Below are 18,099 nucleotides of genomic sequence, written 5' to 3' on the forward strand. Positions count from 1 at the left end.
TAAACCCTGAATGCAGCTTCTAGAGACAATCCTGAGAGAATAACCACTCAGCAACACATCTCACGGAGCCAAACAGCAGCAAGGCAAACAAGACAAAACTATTTGATTATCATGTATAATTTATAAGAATCAATCCAGCATCCTGTGTGACACACTCAGGATCAATGCCCAGATGGCTTGGAGGCGGAAGGGGGGATGAAAATCAATGTTTGTTCTGTTATTTCTCTCTTATTCTCCTTCTGCTTCTTCTTCTTCTTCTTGCGATATGGGATGGGGGGCCAGGAGTTTCTCACATGGTCAAAGAAAACTCCTGACCCTAAGGATGGGGAATGCTATGGTATAGATGCAGACACCCTGAAGAGACACTTCCCGACATATCCCCGGGCACCACCAACCATGTTTCACTGGAACGAACTGATAGTTCAAACGGTTCATTCATTTACAGTCATTGTGTACTATACTCTGTGGTTGTGGGCTTGGCTGTGGCACAACATAGCATGGCCACTATAGCCTGGTCATCACTCCACCCTCTACTCCTATCTCCATCGTTGCCTGGCTCCATTCCTAATCGGTTAAACTCACAAGAGGAACAGGGGCCGTATATCACATTAACCATCTCTCTCTTTCCGTCTACAACCATCCCTCTCTGGCTCCGTCACCGTGTCTGGCTGCACTGCTGGCCCCACTTAGCCCTGTGTTCTACCCTGGAAGCCTTATTAGAGTAAGTGCATACTGTACACTCAAGAGTCCTGCAGGGACTATAAGCATGGTTAGTAGAGTGTTGTTTGAGCTCTTTCGTTTGAATTGGTTTGTTGAGAGAATTAATTTGAATTGGTTTATTGTGAGAATTAATTTGAATTGGTTTATTGTGAGATACAATGGGCTCTAGTCAATCTGTTCAAAGCTGAAGCGAGAAATGTTAAGGTCATTTCCGATTGAGCTGGCATATGCAGAGTTTACTGTGAATACAGTCTCCGCCGAAGCGGGAACATTGCCTTTAAATTTCAATCATTCTGTAAAGCTGAACTTCTGCGATGCGGATTGAATAGAACCCAATATCAAAGAATTATCGAACAAGAACAATATTGTCTTAATTGGAACTATTAGGAGAAGGTCTTTCACTACTGTAGTCATTATTCTGTCATTCTGGACAGATGTATTTAATCAGTGGTGTTTCAGGACACAGTGGCGTTGTGGGTTTTCTAAACGGACATTTGGGGGAAACCTCATGAGTTTTGTTTTCCAGTTTCCACACTGTCTTTTCAAATTTGTCTCCACAGGAAGAAACCAACTGGGTCCAAGAGGAATGAAGGAATGATTTGTAAATGTTGCCATAGTAATGTAATGTACTGTAGTTTGCACCAGCTGTTGCAATCCGTGGGCGCTTTGGAATACACTGCCCAATTATCTGAGTCAGTGTGTGTGTGTGTGTGTGTGTGTGTGTGTGTGTGTGTGTGTGTGTGTGTGTGTGTGTGTGTGTGTGTGTGTGTGTGTGTGTGTTTGTAGGCCAAACGCTACACTGAGTCAGTTTGGACCTTTCTCCTCACAGTGATTCATACCTTCCATAGGGTTGACATGGGTGTAGCTACAATGTGGTCTCACTCAATCTGTAACATTGGGATTGTGGTGCAAAGTGAACATTTTCACAAAATACTAGCAATTCATTGAGTGTGCGTTCATACTAGGTCTTTTTCCATGTTTAAAGTTAGGTAAATGGATGATTCACTCTCCCAGTAGCCCTGGGATTCAAACCCACACATGCTATCCCCTCCATATGATCTATAGTTATCTTCAATGAACAAGTAGTAGATTGGTGGTCCACCATCTTGATTCTATGTATCATGTACCCCCTGACCCCAGAGAATAGGCTGCCAAGGATGTGCATCATGAGTCATTTACATTGTGTATGAGCTTCATTAATATCATCAATCAATGAGCTGATGTCTAAAAGCGCCAGCGGAGATGTGCTCTGTATAATCTGTTTATTTAGCATGTTTCAATGTGCTGCTACTAGCGTATGCTATATATGTCTAACCCATAGTAATTACACATTGTATGATTTAATCCATAGCAGAGCCATGTATTTGGAGAGTTGAGACATTGAGGCTTCTGCAATATGATGCATTTACATGACACTACAACATTCTATGGCAGCCATGTTGGCTTCCTATTAACATTACATGAGGAATATCATGTCTAGAATGAGCATTATGATGCAGCCACGTTAGCTAAATGCATGGCTCTGATCCATAGTAATGGCATAGACTAAGTGTGGCTGTTTTCCTGTTGATCTCATACCTACCTTACAGTATGATGTTTCAACGTGGGTGAAAACTCAACCCAGAGATAGTCACCATGACCCTAGAGAATTATGACTGCATGATTGCATTGCACACACACGTACTATAGCCTATGATATCCAGTCGCTATTTTTAATGCACTTTTGAGCTGTGTAGTCATCATCACACGGTATAGATGTATATGTCCCCTCTCCACATCGAAGAACAGCTATCCATTAACCCGTCACAATGGGCAGACTTATCAGCCACCAGACAAATTACCTGGCTCTTTTTCGCCAAGCATGGAATCCATTTTGAGAAATTCTATTTCATGAATCTGGTTGCTGTGTGATTTATGGGAAGGGGCTGGTAGAGTTACAGGTGCATAATTTCCACTGACTCGGTTGATGAATGTATTAACCCATTGAGAATTAGTGGAGTGTTTGCGTTGCCGGAGAAACTGTTGCGTTGCCGGGGTGGGGTGGGGTGGGGGTGGGGGTACTTATTTATGCTGTGTGTGTGGGTGTACTACCATGCCTGTAGCTTAGCTGTCAGTACTGTCCATGATGTGTAATATAGTACAGTAGTGGGATCTCTCATTCCAAAAAAACATGGTGAGGAGAAGAGGGAAACAGCTGCGATGTGGGCTATTTAATGATGTTTCCATGGACCAGGAAATAGATTTTCTATGGACCAGGAATTGAAATCGAATTTCGTCATGTGTTTTGTTGAATGAATAAAAGGAAGCAATCACATTCCAATTACAACATCTATGCAGAGAATGTGTGTGTCTTAGAACCACAAAGCTAATTGAATCTATTTAATTAATCCATTTTGTTTCTCGTACACTCTCAATTGTATCTTACTTTAGAGAGAATAACAGAACAAAGATAACAAAGTGACCTATCCCTTTATCTAGTGATATTCACCTTTTCACATTCACTATTTAAACACACCTGCATCATTTTGACGTTCACCATTCAATGCATCAAAAGCAGCAATTGACAGACAAGCATCAGATCAGCATTATCAAGATGAAACAGGAGATGATGATGTCATTGACAGCATCGTAGTAGAACGACCCGTGTGTACGCTCCATTCAGATATGTAGTGGTAGTAGTAGTAGTATGGTTAGGTAGTAGTGGTAGAGAAAAATACAACACGCTCGGCTCTCTCACCTCTCCTGGTCTGTCTAATCTTGGGACTCAGCATGGCTGTCATCGCAGGAATACCACACTGGGCATGTTCATCCGTCCGTCCGTCCGGCACCCCACCCCTCTTGCTCTTGCTCTCTATCACTCTCTCTCAACACACCATCCTCTCCTCTGTCCTGCCTCTCCTCTCTTCTCTCCTCTCTACCACTGACGTTCTGCAGTAGGCAACAGCAGCAGCAGCAACAGCAGGCTAGGGGGCTGAGGCTGAGGGGGAGGGATCCCTCCTCCTCGCACACGCTCAGTGGCCTCCACCCATCCCTACTGCATTATTCATCGCCAGGGTGACCACGGCGGTAGGGAGGGTGGAGGGAGGGAGGGGGGATCTCATCCCACTCTTACTACACCACACTGACAGGTAAATGCCTGTGTGTGATCAGAATGTCCTTCCAAGCGCAGGCTTCACTGAGGCTGAAACACACAAGGAGTAGAGCTGCTGTCTTCCATCTCTCGTCCTCTCACTCTTCCTCTCTCTCTGGCTGGCAGCTACCATATTAATCGGCTACAGCTGTGTGCTTCCCTGTTTTTCACAGATGTTCTGTCATTTTCTCACTTTCTCTCTTCTTCTCCCTCTGTGTTCTTCCTTTTCTTTCTCGAGTCTCTGCCTCTATCATCTCTAGAGCTCTGTATATTATCTCTCTCTGCCTCACTCATCTCTAGATCTCTGTATATGATCTCTCTATGCCTCACGTCTCTAGATCTCTGTATATTATCTCTCTCTGCCTCTCGTCTCTAGATCTCTGTATATTAACTCTGCCTTTGTCATCTCTAGATCTCTGTATATTATCTTTCTCATCTCTAGATCTCTGAATATTGCCTCTCTCCCTCCCTCCATCCCTCCCTCACTCTCCCTTTCTCTCTCCCCTATTTCCGCATCTCTCTAAGAATATGTCCCTCAGTCAGGCAGCAGCAGCCCAGATATCCTCCACTTCTTCTCTTCATCCTCCTCCTCCTCTTCTCCCCCTCTTCATGCTCCTCTTCCCGTATGGAGGATAATAGCTTTAAATCCTCCATTGCAATTGAATCAGCACTGCCCTGTAGACCACAGATGCTCTTATTACAGAGCCCAGCGGGGGGAGGGCAACACACACCCTAGCACAAGCCCAAAATGAGACAGCAATAAAAACCTCACCACCATGGATAGCGTATAGGACTATGGTTAGGGTTGGGCTGGGCACTGCTGTTTTTGTTCAGTCATAACCACTGGGCTGCTCATGAAATATGGGCTCCTATGTCTATTTCAGAGGTGCATCACATGTTGTATTGTTGTTTAGTGGTTTAAGATGGATTGTTTGAAATGGGAAATATCATGGCTTAGCACTAGCTGTGTGAAAACCTGCAAGCAATGCTGTACAGTAATTAAGCAATAAGACCTTGGGGAGTGTGGTATGTGGCCAATATACCACGGCTAAGGGCTGTTCTTAGGCACGACGCAAAGTTGAGTGTCTGGATACAGCCCTTAGCCGTGGTATATTGGCCATATACCACAAACCCTGAGGTGCCTTAATGCTATTATAAACTGGCTACCAATGTAATTAGAGCAGTAAAAATATGTTTTTTCATACCTGTGGTATACTGTCTGATATACCACTGCTGTCAACCAATCAGAATTCAGGGCTAGAACCACCCAGTTTATAATACACATGTAGCCTTCTTGTGTCAATGCATGTCCTTGTACTGAATTGGAATATGCTGACTAGCGATACTTCTGACTGTCTACAAATGGGAATCCAGAGCTTTGCTCTCAAGTTAAATATTCATCAGAGGAGGCTGGTGGGAGGAGCTATAGGAGGATTGGCTCACTGGAATGGCTGGGATGGAATAAATGGAAGGGTATCAAACACATCAAACATATGGAAACCACATGTTTGACCTGTTGCATTCAGTCCATTCCAGCCATAACAATGAGCCTGTCCTCCTATAGCTCCTCCCACCAGCCTCCTCTGATATGAATAGTTTAACCTAAGTACATTTTCATAATGGATACGTGTGGTAGTTGTTGTGAGATTGTCTTGGCTGTCTGTTAAAGGTGTGATGACTTAGAATGACTTATTGATTTGCAGTGTGTTCAAGAATCAGCCATCCATTCTTATGGGGGTGTTTGGCAGTGACTGTATTGACAGAAGGCTTTGCAGATCTACACCATTCGTTTCTACAGTAAAGATTTTTTTTGATGGTTGACACTGTGCCAAACATACTATTCATTATATTCAATGTAGCGTTAGTCGGAATGCTGGGGACTTACACTTCATTAAATATCTGGCATCTAAAGAAATGAATGGGTCGTTTACAAACAGGTATAGACTAAATTACTTCACAGATTGTTGTTATACTGACAATTATTTAGGATGCGATGAATGGAAAACTGGGTCACATCTGGGGTGGGCCCTTACTGTAATGAATGATGTAATTGAATTCGAAAATGAAAACCTATAACCACTGTTTGGGCTATTCCAGTGCCAGTCATTCTTTAATCTTCTTCTAAATATTTAATACTATATATTCAGTTATACCAGAATACAGACATCTGTGGTAATAATTTGATGTGGGAGGTGGACTCCAACCACGCTGAGTGCATTCTACAGTCATAATTGACCAGTGAAAAATCCAATTGGGGCTTATTAGTTCAAACCTGTAACGTCTGTAGAGATAAAGTTGATTCCCATGTGCCCCTGCAGCCCCCGTTCTCCCCGACACAATGCCCAAACCCCCATTACCCTGTCACTGGCAATTAGCAAGGGCCATCATTTCATCTGCTAATGGATGTGATGGGGAACATTCTGACAGCAGAGCATGCACTGGCTGCCACGTATGTCTGAATGATGAGTGTTAAAGTCCATCACACACACACACACACACACACACACACACACACACACACACACACACACACACACACACGCACACACACACACGCACACACACACGCACACACGCACGCATGCACGCACACACACACACACACACATACGGCTTCTGCTCCACTGCATTCTGCCAGCCTGACTGACGGAGTGAGTGTGTGCATGTGTGTGTGTGTGTGTGTGTGTCTGTGTGTACTGGTGCATTGATTTCCTATAGCGCTGACACAGTGGTGAGCAGTGTGTAAAGCAAAGCATGTTAGACTGCTCACCTGTGACAAGGCTGCATGGAGAGAACACAGAAAGGAGGATCTTATAAGATACCGCCAGATCTTATAATGGTCAGATCAATACTGTGTAGTTTCTGTTGACTAACTAGTTAATCTATCGATTTAGCGTCTTTATCTTCTTGTTGACTCAGCACTTCTCCGGTCAACGTCAGCCCCAGGCAGCCGCATGGTAAATACGGTGTAATGTTAGAGATGGTGATGACCTTGTGTCTCAAGGGTTTATTAAAATGGAAGATAGGGTAATAGCAAGGCTGTTCCACTAAGGTGTGTGCACAGACCTTATCAAGCCGTCACGGTTGGTGCAGGTAATGTGCTGGCAGTCTTTGCCAGCCTGGTCCCAGATCAGTTTGTGCTTTTGCCTACTTCACTGTCATTGTCAAGCCAAACATAAAGTACCAGTCCAAAGACTGGACACACCTACTCATTCAAGGGTTTTTCTTAATTTTTACTATTTTCTACAATGTAATAATAGTGAAGGCATCAAAACTATGAAATAACACAAATGGAATCATGTAGTAAACAAAAAGTGTTTAACAAATCAAAATATACTCTAGATTTTAGATTCTTCAAGGTAGCCTTTGCCTTGATGACAGCTTTACACACTCTTGGCATTCTCTCAACCAGCTTTACCTGGAATGATTTTCGAACAATCTTGAAGGAGTTCCCACGGCTGTTGGAACCAAAAATCTCAAATTTGGACTCATCAGACCAAAGGACAGATTTCCACTGGTTTAATGTCTATTTCTTGTGTTTCTTGGCCCACGCAAGTCTCTTCTTCTAGTTGCGGTCCTTTAGTAGTTGTTTTTTGCAGCAATTTGACCATGAAGGCCTGATTCTTGCAGTCTCCTCTGAACAGTTGATGTTGAGATGTGTCTGTTACTTCAATTTCAATTTCTGAGGCTGGCAACTCTAATGAACGTATCCTCTGCAGCACAAGGTAACTCTGGGTCTTCCTTTCCTGTGGTGGTCCTCACGGGAGCCAGTTTCATCATAGCGCTTGATGGTTTTTGCAACTGCACTTGAAGAAGTTCTTGAAATGTTCCGTATTGACTGACCTCCATCTCTTAAAGTAATGATAGGCTCACATTTCACTTATTTGAGTTGTCCTTGCCATAAAATGGATTTAGCTATTTTCTGTATACCACCCAAACTTTTGACTGGTACTGTATATTTTTTTCCTAGGTTTCCAATTGTCTGATTCATCCCCCCTTCCTCTCCCCTGTAACTATTCTCCAGGTTGTTGATGAAAATGAGAATGTGTTCTCAGTCAACTTACCTGGTAAAATACAAAATAAAAACTATGTCTGGGATGTTGTTGTCTTGGGCCTAGTGTGATTCCTTACTGGAACAGAGGAGACAGATAATCAGATAAAGAATGAGAATGAAATCATATTTATTAACAGAAACATGTGAAATGATTTAGAATACACCAAATGAGAATACTGTATACTGAAGCTAAGGCAGGTTTTCTTCTAGTAGTTTGTTGAAGAACATTACAGTAGTTCAAACTCTAGAGGGTGGTAGAGTAGAACACTTCTAAAAAGCTGTGGTTACAGATGTATGACTGGAACCTCTGTAATGTTTTTGTCTACCAGAATTCCTGATATGCTTAATATACATTGTTTGCAATAAGCAGCTATTGCAATGGAGCACCTGGACTGTTCTAATCCTAAATAATCTGTCCTTGGTGACCTTTTGATGATCATGGAGGACCTGGTTCCTGGTTCTGTCTCGGTGGAGTAGAGCTTCCTGGAAGTGACTTTTTTTGTAGCAGGTTAGGAGAACGTACGCAGCAGATTAGGATAAATAATGTATCGGGTTAGGAGTATTAGGTTAAGGTTAGGGTTAGCTTAGAGTCTATCCTAACCTGCCATGAAAAGTCACTTTCGGTCATAGCTATACTCCATCTAGTCACAACCCTGGTTCCTCAATCACCTCCAGGTGGCCTGGTCCTCCTGCGCCACCGAGTTGGGTGTGATCAGGCCGGCGAAGATGGACCTCCCATGAGCAGGGGCTCTGCTTAGCCTGCTGTCCAACCTCTGCCTGGTGTCTTTGACCTTCTTGAGGCAGGATGCACACAGGCAGCTCTCCCTCACCAGGTACAGACATTCCACCCTCTGGATGGGGTCTATGCCTTTGTCATCGCCCGAGGGGATTGGGTTACACTTCAGGTTGATGCTCTCAAGGTGGGGCAGGTTGCGGAGGCACTCGGGCACTCGGGTCAGGTGGTTGTTGAACAGACCCAGGTGGCGCAGCTCCTTGAGGGCTGCGATGGAGGATGGGATGCTTTCGAGAAGGTTCATGCCCAGGTTGAGGCTCCTCAGCTTCTGCAGGAGGCCGATCTCGTTGGGGAGTCCTATACTGCTCAGTAGGTTGTTACACAGGTTGAGGCTGTATAGGTTCTGGAGGTGCCCGATAGCTTCCGGAATGTGGTCCAGCTGGTTGCTGTGGAGATCCAGCCAGCGGAGGTTGACGAACTTGTCGATGGAGTCAGGGATCTTCTTGAGCATGTTGCGGCTCAGGTCCAGCTCGTCCACATCACACAGCTTCAGGATGCACTTGGGAAAGCTGGCGATCTCCATGTTGCTGAGGTCCAGCCGACGTTTGCCGTCCACGGTCAGCTTCAGAGCCAGCTTTGCCATCTTCAGGGTGATCTTCCGGCCTTTGGGCTCTTTTGACTGCTTGTTGCCCTTGGCCATAGTGCTTGAATAAATAAAGGAGGTGCAACTTGTTATGAGTTTAGTGTTTAACAAGTTTCATTAAAGGTGGTTTCCTTGGTTAAGCTTTAACCTGTTCCATCAATATGTTATTCAGTTTTCTATGGTTCTAACTACTTCAAGGTTCGTAACAAAGCTCTTAATTTCTCCTTTACACATGAAGTAGACAGTAGAACAATGGAATTACTAGTAGAACCAGAAATTGATGTAATAGATATTGTCATAATCCCTTGTATCCATGGCAATAGACTTGTCTCACTGTAACTAAGCTCATCACATTACAGCTAAGGACATGACACACTGTAGCAGAGAATGAACATGCACCTTGACCACAACTCTCAATCCCACCTTTTAGTGGAATAAAAGAGTGAATAGTCATTGATTTGACTGTATAGCTTGTCTTTAAATGAACAATTATAAATAAGTTTCACCTATTCTCACATTCCCCCTATTTAACCTAACCTCTTACAACACTGACATCAACACTAGAATCTACTGTATGACTTTTCATCAAGTTTCACTTGTTCTGAACTTATAGAATAGAAGAAAAATATGATGTTTTGTTTCTTACCAGCATTGGAGTTAGTCCACCACCCCCAGATCAGTGCAGAACCAGAGAGGGTGCAATCTCCAGAGCGAAGACACAGGAATACTCTCCCAAGGTACGGCCGTGTTTGTCGAGGATCATTCCATCTCCCTGGCTGTGAATTATACATAAGAGCCACCGAGAGCCATGTAAATAAAAACCAGGAAGTGCATTGCTCCGACGTTTTTAAGTGGACGCAGCTGAGGCCCTGTGTTTAACTGTCAGCCTGGCCTGGGTACACTGTGAGTGCTGCAAGCTTTGTCACGTTTTTCTTTGTAACCAAGCAACTGAATTTGGTTTATAACTAGGTCTAAGGCCTACAGGGAAAGAGCTAGTGTACTGTTGTTGCTGTTAATACCTTACTGTGTACATTCTGTACACAGTTAGCATACAGCTGAAACTCAGAAGAAATAAGCACAAATAAGCCTGTCATGTTGAGACATAAATGGTGGAAAATCTTAGACTATTTTCGTGTTACATTCTCATATATCTCAAGTCATTTACTGCTACATTTACTTCCATGTACATGGAAGTACCTAAGTGGGCCCTCATCCTACAGGAATAGAAAAGCAAAAACAATATGTTTTCTTTTACTTGGAGATAAAGAGATTGATCTTTGGCTATTGGAAGCTCTAAGAGAGTAATGTAATTCAACTTAAAGACATCAAGATGGAGTCAAAAGTAGGGCATATAAATTAACTTGTCCCCTTCGATCTGGTCCCCTTCCCATGTTTGTAAATAGCATAGACTATGACCCACATCTCAGACTTCGCCCAATTAGTGTTATGAAATCTGTCACATGGTTCATAAGATACCTTAAAGCCACACACATTACTCAGCCCTGTCAACAAGTGTATTTTTAGCCAGATGGGCATTTCATAACACATTCAAGAATCACTAATCTCAGTCAGTATCATTTAGCACCAATAGATGGCACCATGATAAGGGGTGATGGAAAATAAATGAATGTTACCTTGATCCGAAACTTCAGCAGCACAGATTCGTGTAGAATTCTTACCATTCCATGATTTGGTATTCTACTGAGAATGGTTCTAAGAATGGAAGAGGTATTTATGATGTCACTCACTGCTGTAAATCGATACATTCTAAATCTATGGTCAGTCTTATTTGCATGTACATGAAATATTTGGAGGTCATTGTTGATAGAAATGTAATCTGAAGGAGGACTAGCAGTATAAAAAATGTTATGAAAAGTAATAACGTCTCTGGTGCTTGAAAATACGTACCTAATAAAGCACACATTTCCATCAAATCTGTGCTCTTGACATTTACCATGGCCGTTGAATCTGGTGTCAATAAAATGTAAGGGTATAGTTTACCCTAGCCAGTTAGACAGTACCAACTTCGCTTCAGTGCCTGAATTTAACATAGACCATATGCAAATGTATGCATGTAATGAAGACAGACAGACGTACTGACCTACTTAATTGAGCGAGGCCCACTGCACCTTGTGGACCTTTGAATAGGCTGGATAGATTACGCTTGATGATCTGCAGAGAGAGAGAGAGAAAGAGAGAGAGAGAGAGAGAGAGAGAGAGAGAGAGAAATGGTGTTCCAAAAAAGGACCAGTTGCCAGGACCATGAATACAAATTGCATCTAGACACCGTTGCCCTAGAGCAGACAAAAACTATACATACCTCGGCCTAAACATCAGTGCCACAGGAAACTTCCACAAAGCTGTGAATGATCTGAGAGACATGGCAAGAAGGGCCGTCTATAGATCCCATTGCCCTATGTGGTTGTGAGGTCTGGGGACCGCTCACCAACCAAGAATTCCCAAAATGGGGCAAACACCAAATTGAGACTCAGCATGCAGAATTCGGCAAAAATACCCTCTGTGTACAACGTAAAATACCAAATAATGCATACAGAGCAGAATTAGGGCAATACCCACTAATTATCAAAATACAGAAAAGAGACGTTAAATTCTACAACCACCGAAAAGGAAGTGATTCCCAAACCTTCTATAACAAAGCCATTACCTACAGAGAGATGAACCTGGAGAAGAGCCTCCTAAGCAAGCTGGTCCTGGTGCTCTGTTCACAAACACAAACTCACCCCACAGAGCCCCAGGACAGCAACACAATTAGACCCAACCCAATCAGGAGAAAACAAAAATATAATCACTTGACACATTGGAAGGAATTTACAAAAAAACAGAGCAAACTAGAATGATATTTGGCCCTACACAGAGAGTACACAGCGGCAGAAAACCTGACCATTGTGACTGACCCAACATTAAGGAAATCTTTGACTATGTACTGTGAACATAGCCTTGCCATTGAGAAAGGCTGCCGAAGGCAGACCTGGCTCTCAAGAGAAGACAGGCTATGTGCACATTGCCCACAAAATGAGGTGGAAACTAAGCTGCACTTCCTAACCTCCTGCCAAATGTGTGACCATATTAGAGACACATATTTCCCTCAGATTACACAGACCCACAAAGAATGTGAAAACAAACTCCCATATCTATTGGGTGAAATACCACAGTGTGTAATCACAGCAGCAAGATTTGTGATCTTTTGCCATAAGAAAAGAGCAACCAGTGAAGAACAAAACCTATATTTGTTTATATATTTTCCCTTTTGTAATTTAACTATTTGCACATCATTACAACACTGTATATAGACTTAATCAGCTAGAAAGATGTGTCGGCATCGAGTAATTGTCGCTGGCCCCCTCCCAGTTAGGGGGAGTGATATGCTCTACAGCAGAGTCTCACAACTCAATCGCTGGTTGAAAACTGTTTTCTGCCCCTCCCAAATGATAGAATTTGTAGATAATTGGCCCTCTTTCTGGGACTCACACACAAACAGGACCAAGCCTGACCTGCTGAGGAGTGACGGACTCCATCCTAGCTGGAGGGGTGCTCTCATCTTATCTATCAACATAGACAGGGCTCTAACTCCCCTAGCTCCACAATGAAATAGGGTGCAGGCCAGGCAGCAGGCTGTTAGCCAGCCTGCCAGCATAGTGGAGTCTGCCACTAGCACAGTCAGTGTAGTCAGCTCAGCTATCCCCATTGAGACCGTGTCTGTGCCTCGACCTAGGTTGGGCAAAACTAAACATGGCGGTGTTCGCCTTAGCAATCTCACTAGGATAAAGACCTCCATTCCCGTCATTATTGAAAGAGATTGTGATACTTCACATCTCAAAATAGGGCTACTTAATGTTAGATCCCTTACTTCAAAGGCAATTATAGTCAATGAACTAATCACTGATCATAATCTTGATGTGATTGGCCTGACTGAAACATGGCTTAAGCCTGATTAATTTATTGTGTTAAATGAGGCCTCACCTCCTGGCTACACTGGTGACCATATCCCCCGTGCATCCCGCAAAGGCGGAGGTGTTGCTAACATTTGCGATAGCAAATTTCAATTTACAATAAATAAATAAATAAAATAAAATAAAATGACCTTTTCGTCTTTTGAGCTTCTAGTCATGAAATCTATGCAGCCTACTCAATCACTTTTTATAGCTACTGTTTACAGGCCTCCTGGGCCGTATACAGCGTTCCTCATTGAGTTCCCTGAATTCCTATCGGACCTTGTAGTCATGGCAGATAATATTCACATTTTTGGTGACTTTAATATTCACATGGAAAAGTCCCCAGACCCACTACAAAAGGCTTTCGGAGTCATCATCGACCCAGTGGGTTTTGTCCAACATGTCTCTGGACCTACTCACTGTCACAGTCATACTCTGGACCTAGTTTTGTCCCATGGAATAAATGTTGTGGATTTTAATGTTTTTCCTCATATTCCTGGACTATCGGACCACCATTTTATTACGCTTGCAATTGCAAAAAATAATCTGCTCAGACTCCAACCAAGGAACATCAAAAGTCGTGCTATAAATTCACAGACAACACAAAGATTCCTTGATGACCTTCCAGACTCCCTCTGTCTACCCAAGGACGTCAGAGGACAACAATCAGTTAACCACCTAACTGAGGAACTCAATTTGACCTTACGCAATACCCTAGATGCAGCTGCACCCCTAAAAACTAAAAACATTTGTCATAAGAAACTAGCTCCCTGGTATACAGAAAATACCCAAGCTCTTCCAGAAAATTGGAACGGAAATGGCGCCACACCAAACTGGAAGTCTTCCGACTAGCTTGGAAAGACAGTACCGTACAGTATCGAAGAGCCCTTACTGCTGCTCATCCTATTTTTCCAACTTAATTGAGGAAAATAAGAACAATACGAAATTCCTTTTTGTTACTGTCGCAAAGCTAACTAAAAAGCAGCATTCCTCAAGAGAGGATGGCTTTCACTTTAGCAGTACTAAATTCATGAACTTCTTTGACGAAAAGATCATGATTATTAGAAAGCAAATTACGGACTCCTCTTTAAATCTGCGTATTCCTTCAAAGCTCAGTTGTTCTGAGTCTGCACAACTCTGCCAGGACCTAGGATCAAGAGAGACACTCAAGTGTTTTAGTACTATATCTCTTGACACATTGATGAAAATAGTATTGGCCTCTAAACCTTCAAGCTGCATACTGGACCCTATTCCAACTAAACTACTGAAAGAACTGCTTCCTGTGCTTGGCCCTCCTATGTTGAACATAATAAACGGCTCTCTATCCACCGGATGTGTACCAAACTCACTAAAAGTGGCAGTAATAAAGCCTCTCTTGAAAAAGCCATACCTTGACCCAGAAAATATAAAAAACTATCAGCCTATATTGAATCTTCCATTCTTCTCAAAAATGTTAGAAAAAGCTGTTGCGCAGCAACTCACTGCCTTCCTGGAGACAAACAATGTATACAAAATGCTTCAGTCTGGTTTTAGACCTCATCATAGCACTGAGACTGCACTTGTAAAGGTGGTAAATGACCTTTTAATGGCATCAGACCAAGGCTCTGCATCTGTCCGTGTGCTCCTAGACCTTAGTTCTGCTTTTGATACCATCAATCACCACATTCTTTTGGAGAGATTGGAACCCCAAATTGGTCTACACGGACAAGTTCTGGCCTGGTTTAGATCTTATCTGTCGGAAAGATATCAGTTTGTCTCTGTGAATGGTTTGTCCTCTGACAAATCAACTGTAAATTTCGGTGTTCCCCAAGGTTCCGTTTTAGAACCACTATTGTTTTCACTATATATTTTACCTCTTGGGGATGTCATTCGAAAACATAATGTTAACTTTCACTGCTATGCGGATGACACACAGCTGTACATTTCAATGAAACATGGTGAAGCCCCAATTGCCCTCGCTAGAAGCCTGTGTTTCAGACATAAGGAAGTGGATGGCTGCAAACTTTCTACTTTTAAACCCGGACAAAACAGAGATGCTTGTTCTAGGTCCCAAGAAACAAAGATATCTTCTGTTGAATCTGACAATTAATCTTAATGGTTGTGCAGTCGTCTCAAATAAAACTGTGAAGGACCTCGGCGTTACTCTGGACCCTGATCTCTCTTTTGACGAACATATCAAGACTGTTTCAAGGACAGCTTTTTTCCATCTACGTAACATTGCAAAAATCAGAAACTTTCTGTCCAAAAATGATGCAGAAAAATGAATCCATGCTTTTGTTACTTCTAGGTTAGACTACTGCAATGCTCTACTTTCCGTCTACCCGGATAAAGCACTAAATAAACTTCAGTTAGTGCTAAATACGGCTGCTAGAATCCTGACTAGAACAAAAAAATGTGATCATATTACTCCAGTGCTAGCCTCCCTACACTGGCTTCCTGTCAAGGCAAGGGCTTGATTTCAAGATTTTACTGCTAACCTACAAAGCATTACATGGGCTTGCTCCTACCTATCTCTCTGATTTGGTCCTGTCGCACATACCTACACGTACGCTACGTTCACAAGACGCAGGCCTCCTAATTGTCCCTAGAATTTCTAAGCAAACAGCTGGGTAGCAGGGCTTTCTCCTATAGAGCTCCATTTTTATGGAATGGTCTGCCTACCCATGTGAGAGACGCTAACTCGGTCTCAACCTTTAAGTCAGGAGTGTGAAGGTGAACAGAAAGGCTCTGGAGCAACGAACCGCCCTTGCTGTCTCTGCCTGGCCGGTTCCCCTCTTTCCACTGGGATTCTCTGCCTCTAACCCTATTACAGGGGCTGAGTCACTGGCTTACTGGTGCTCTTTCATGCCGTCCCTAGGAGGGGTGCGTCACTTGAGTGGGTTGAGTCACTGATGTGATCTTCCTGTCTGGGTTGGCGCCCCCCCTTTGGGTTGTGCCGTGGCGGAGATCTTTGTGGGCTATACTAGGCCTTGTCTCAGGATGGTAAGTTGGTGGTTGAAGATATCCCTTTAGTGGTGTGGGGGCTGTGCTTTGGCAAAGTAGGTGGGGTTATATCCTTCCTGTTTGGCCCTGTCCGGGGGTATCATTGGATGGGGCCACAGTGTCTCCTGACCTCTCCTGTCTCAGCCTCCAGTATTTATGCTGCAGTAGTTTATGTGTCGGGGGGCTAGGGTTAGTTTGTTATATCTGGAGTACTTCTCCTGTCGTAGCCGGTGTCCTGTGTGAATTTAAGTATGCTCTCTCTAATTCTCTTTTTCTCTCTTTCTTTCTCTCAGAGGACCTGAGCCCTAGGACCATGCCTTAGGACTACCTGGCATGATGACTCCTTGCTGTCCCCAGTCCACCTGACCGTGCTGCTGCTCCAGTTTCAACTGTTCTGCCTGTGATTATTATTATTTGACCATGCTGGTCATTTATGAACATTTGAACCTCTTGGCCATGCTCTGTTATAATCTCCACCCGGCACAGCCAGAAGAGGACTGGCCAACCCACATAGCCTGGTTCCTCTCTAGGTTTCTTCCTAGGTTTTGGCCTTTCTAGGGAGTTTTTCCTTACCACTGTGCTTCTACACCTGCATTGCTTGCTGTTTGGGGTTTTAGGCTGGGTTTCTGCACAGCACTTTGAGATATCAGCTGATGTACGAAGGGCTATATAAATACATTTGATTTGATTTGATTAACATGACATTTATGTTTTTCTTTATTCTTTTGGAACTTCTGTGAGTGTTATGTTATTTGTAAATTTTTATTGTTTATTTCACTTTTGTTTATTATCTATTTCACTTGCTTTGGCAATGTTAACATATGTTTCCCATGCAACAAAGCCCTTAAATTGAAATGAATTGAGAGCGGGAAAGAGAGAGAGAGGATGAGGGGGTGGGTGCGGGGGTTGTCCACAGGTTTTTTGGGTTGTCCACAGACAGAGACCAAGCTAGACAGATCCCCCAGGTCATCGTGTCTTTCAATGGGATCCTGTTTCTGGTCCCCAGGATGACAGCACATCACAAGGGCCTCTTGTTTACCTGTGTTCAGTCTGTCATCCTGTAAAAAGAGCTCTGCTTTACTTGACGGGTGATGATTCCTCTGTAACAGCCAGACAACCCGTTGAGTATAAACACACATACCTGCATTTCCTTAACTGGTGTTTTAACTAACCTATTCATTTAGTTATTTTATTGGTTTATTCGACCCATACACACTGTTTCTACTTATTGTTTCTTTCAAGAAAACCCTCCAGTAGCTGACAATGTCAAACACTGACACTCAGCAATCAATCATACTGGGTTATCTACTGCTGCGATACTAGCACATTGGCTAAGTGCTGAGGCTGGATTGCTGGGCACAACGGCTGCATGTAGACAGGCAGCCCAAATATGATACTTCTTTCACAAATTGGTCTTTTGACATCAGCTCTGAAAAAATATCTGCTGTGAAAGAATCTGACATAATTGGTCAAAAGTATCGGAATTGGGCTGCTTGTGTGAACACAGCCATTCGTGTTCACACCCTTGTTAGCAGGACGTCCGTTCTGTCCGGTCTAGCTTTCCTACTCCCAACCCTGTGCCAGCTGACAGTGTATGTTATAGACTCTCGGTTTTCTTCCTCTGTTATTGTGTACCTGCCCTATTGGGTATGTCTCTCCCTGATCTGTTTCACCTGACTTGTCTCCACCCCCCCTCCAGCCCCCATCCGAGCTTCCCCGAGTTCTCCAAGAGCCTCTGGAGACTGCCCGATTCACATCTTCCCGAGCCGATGCAGCTCTGCAGGGCTAGGCTATCTCCAGCCGAACGCGTACGCAGACTTGAGACCCAGAGTTGTCTGTATTGCGGTACTGCCAGTCATTATGTACCTACCTGCCCCTTCAAGA

General features: G+C 43.4%; 2 protein-coding genes across 3 annotated transcripts in view; both read right to left on the minus strand.

Annotated features, from left to right (window-relative positions):
- LOC110491439 (rho GTPase-activating protein 22) overlaps nt 1–4,385 on the minus strand; it is a 39,040-nt gene extending 34,655 nt beyond the window's left edge. The window contains exon 1 of one of the 2 annotated variants that reach the window (XM_021564890.3): nt 3,458–4,385. In XM_021564890.3, coding sequence (XP_021420565.3) covers nt 3,458–3,500 — 43 coding nt within the window. In that variant the 5' untranslated portion in view covers nt 3,501–4,385. The remainder of the gene's footprint in view (nt 1–3,457) is intronic. The other variant, XM_090202027.1, reaches the window with a different exon arrangement.
- A 3,624-nt stretch (nt 4,386–8,009) lies between these two features.
- LOC110491441 (leucine-rich repeat-containing protein 18) lies at nt 8,010–12,315 on the minus strand. Its single transcript, XM_021564900.3, has 6 exons — nt 11,601–12,315; nt 11,382–11,452; nt 11,189–11,248; nt 10,915–10,993; nt 9,927–10,056; nt 8,010–9,341 (listed from the first exon to the last, which is right to left on the minus strand). Exon 6 carries the CDS (start codon nt 9,335–9,337, stop codon nt 8,570–8,572), a length of 768 nt encoding a protein of 255 aa, XP_021420575.1. The 5' UTR covers nt 9,338–9,341; nt 9,927–10,056; nt 10,915–10,993; nt 11,189–11,248; nt 11,382–11,452; nt 11,601–12,315; the 3' UTR covers nt 8,010–8,569.
- Nucleotides 12,316–18,099: the final 5,784 nt, after the last annotated feature.

This window comes from Oncorhynchus mykiss, chromosome 16 (assembly GCF_057628025.1).
Source record: "Oncorhynchus mykiss isolate SJ-2025 chromosome 16, ASM5762802v1, whole genome shotgun sequence".
Classification (NCBI taxonomy): domain Eukaryota; kingdom Metazoa; phylum Chordata; class Actinopteri; order Salmoniformes; family Salmonidae; genus Oncorhynchus; species Oncorhynchus mykiss.

Excerpts from the sequence above, each read along its gene's own strand:
- LOC110491441 (XM_021564900.3), bottom strand. The coding sequence starts at position 9,337 with ATGGCCAAGGGCAACAAGCAGTCAAAAGAGCCCAAAGGCCGGAAGATC.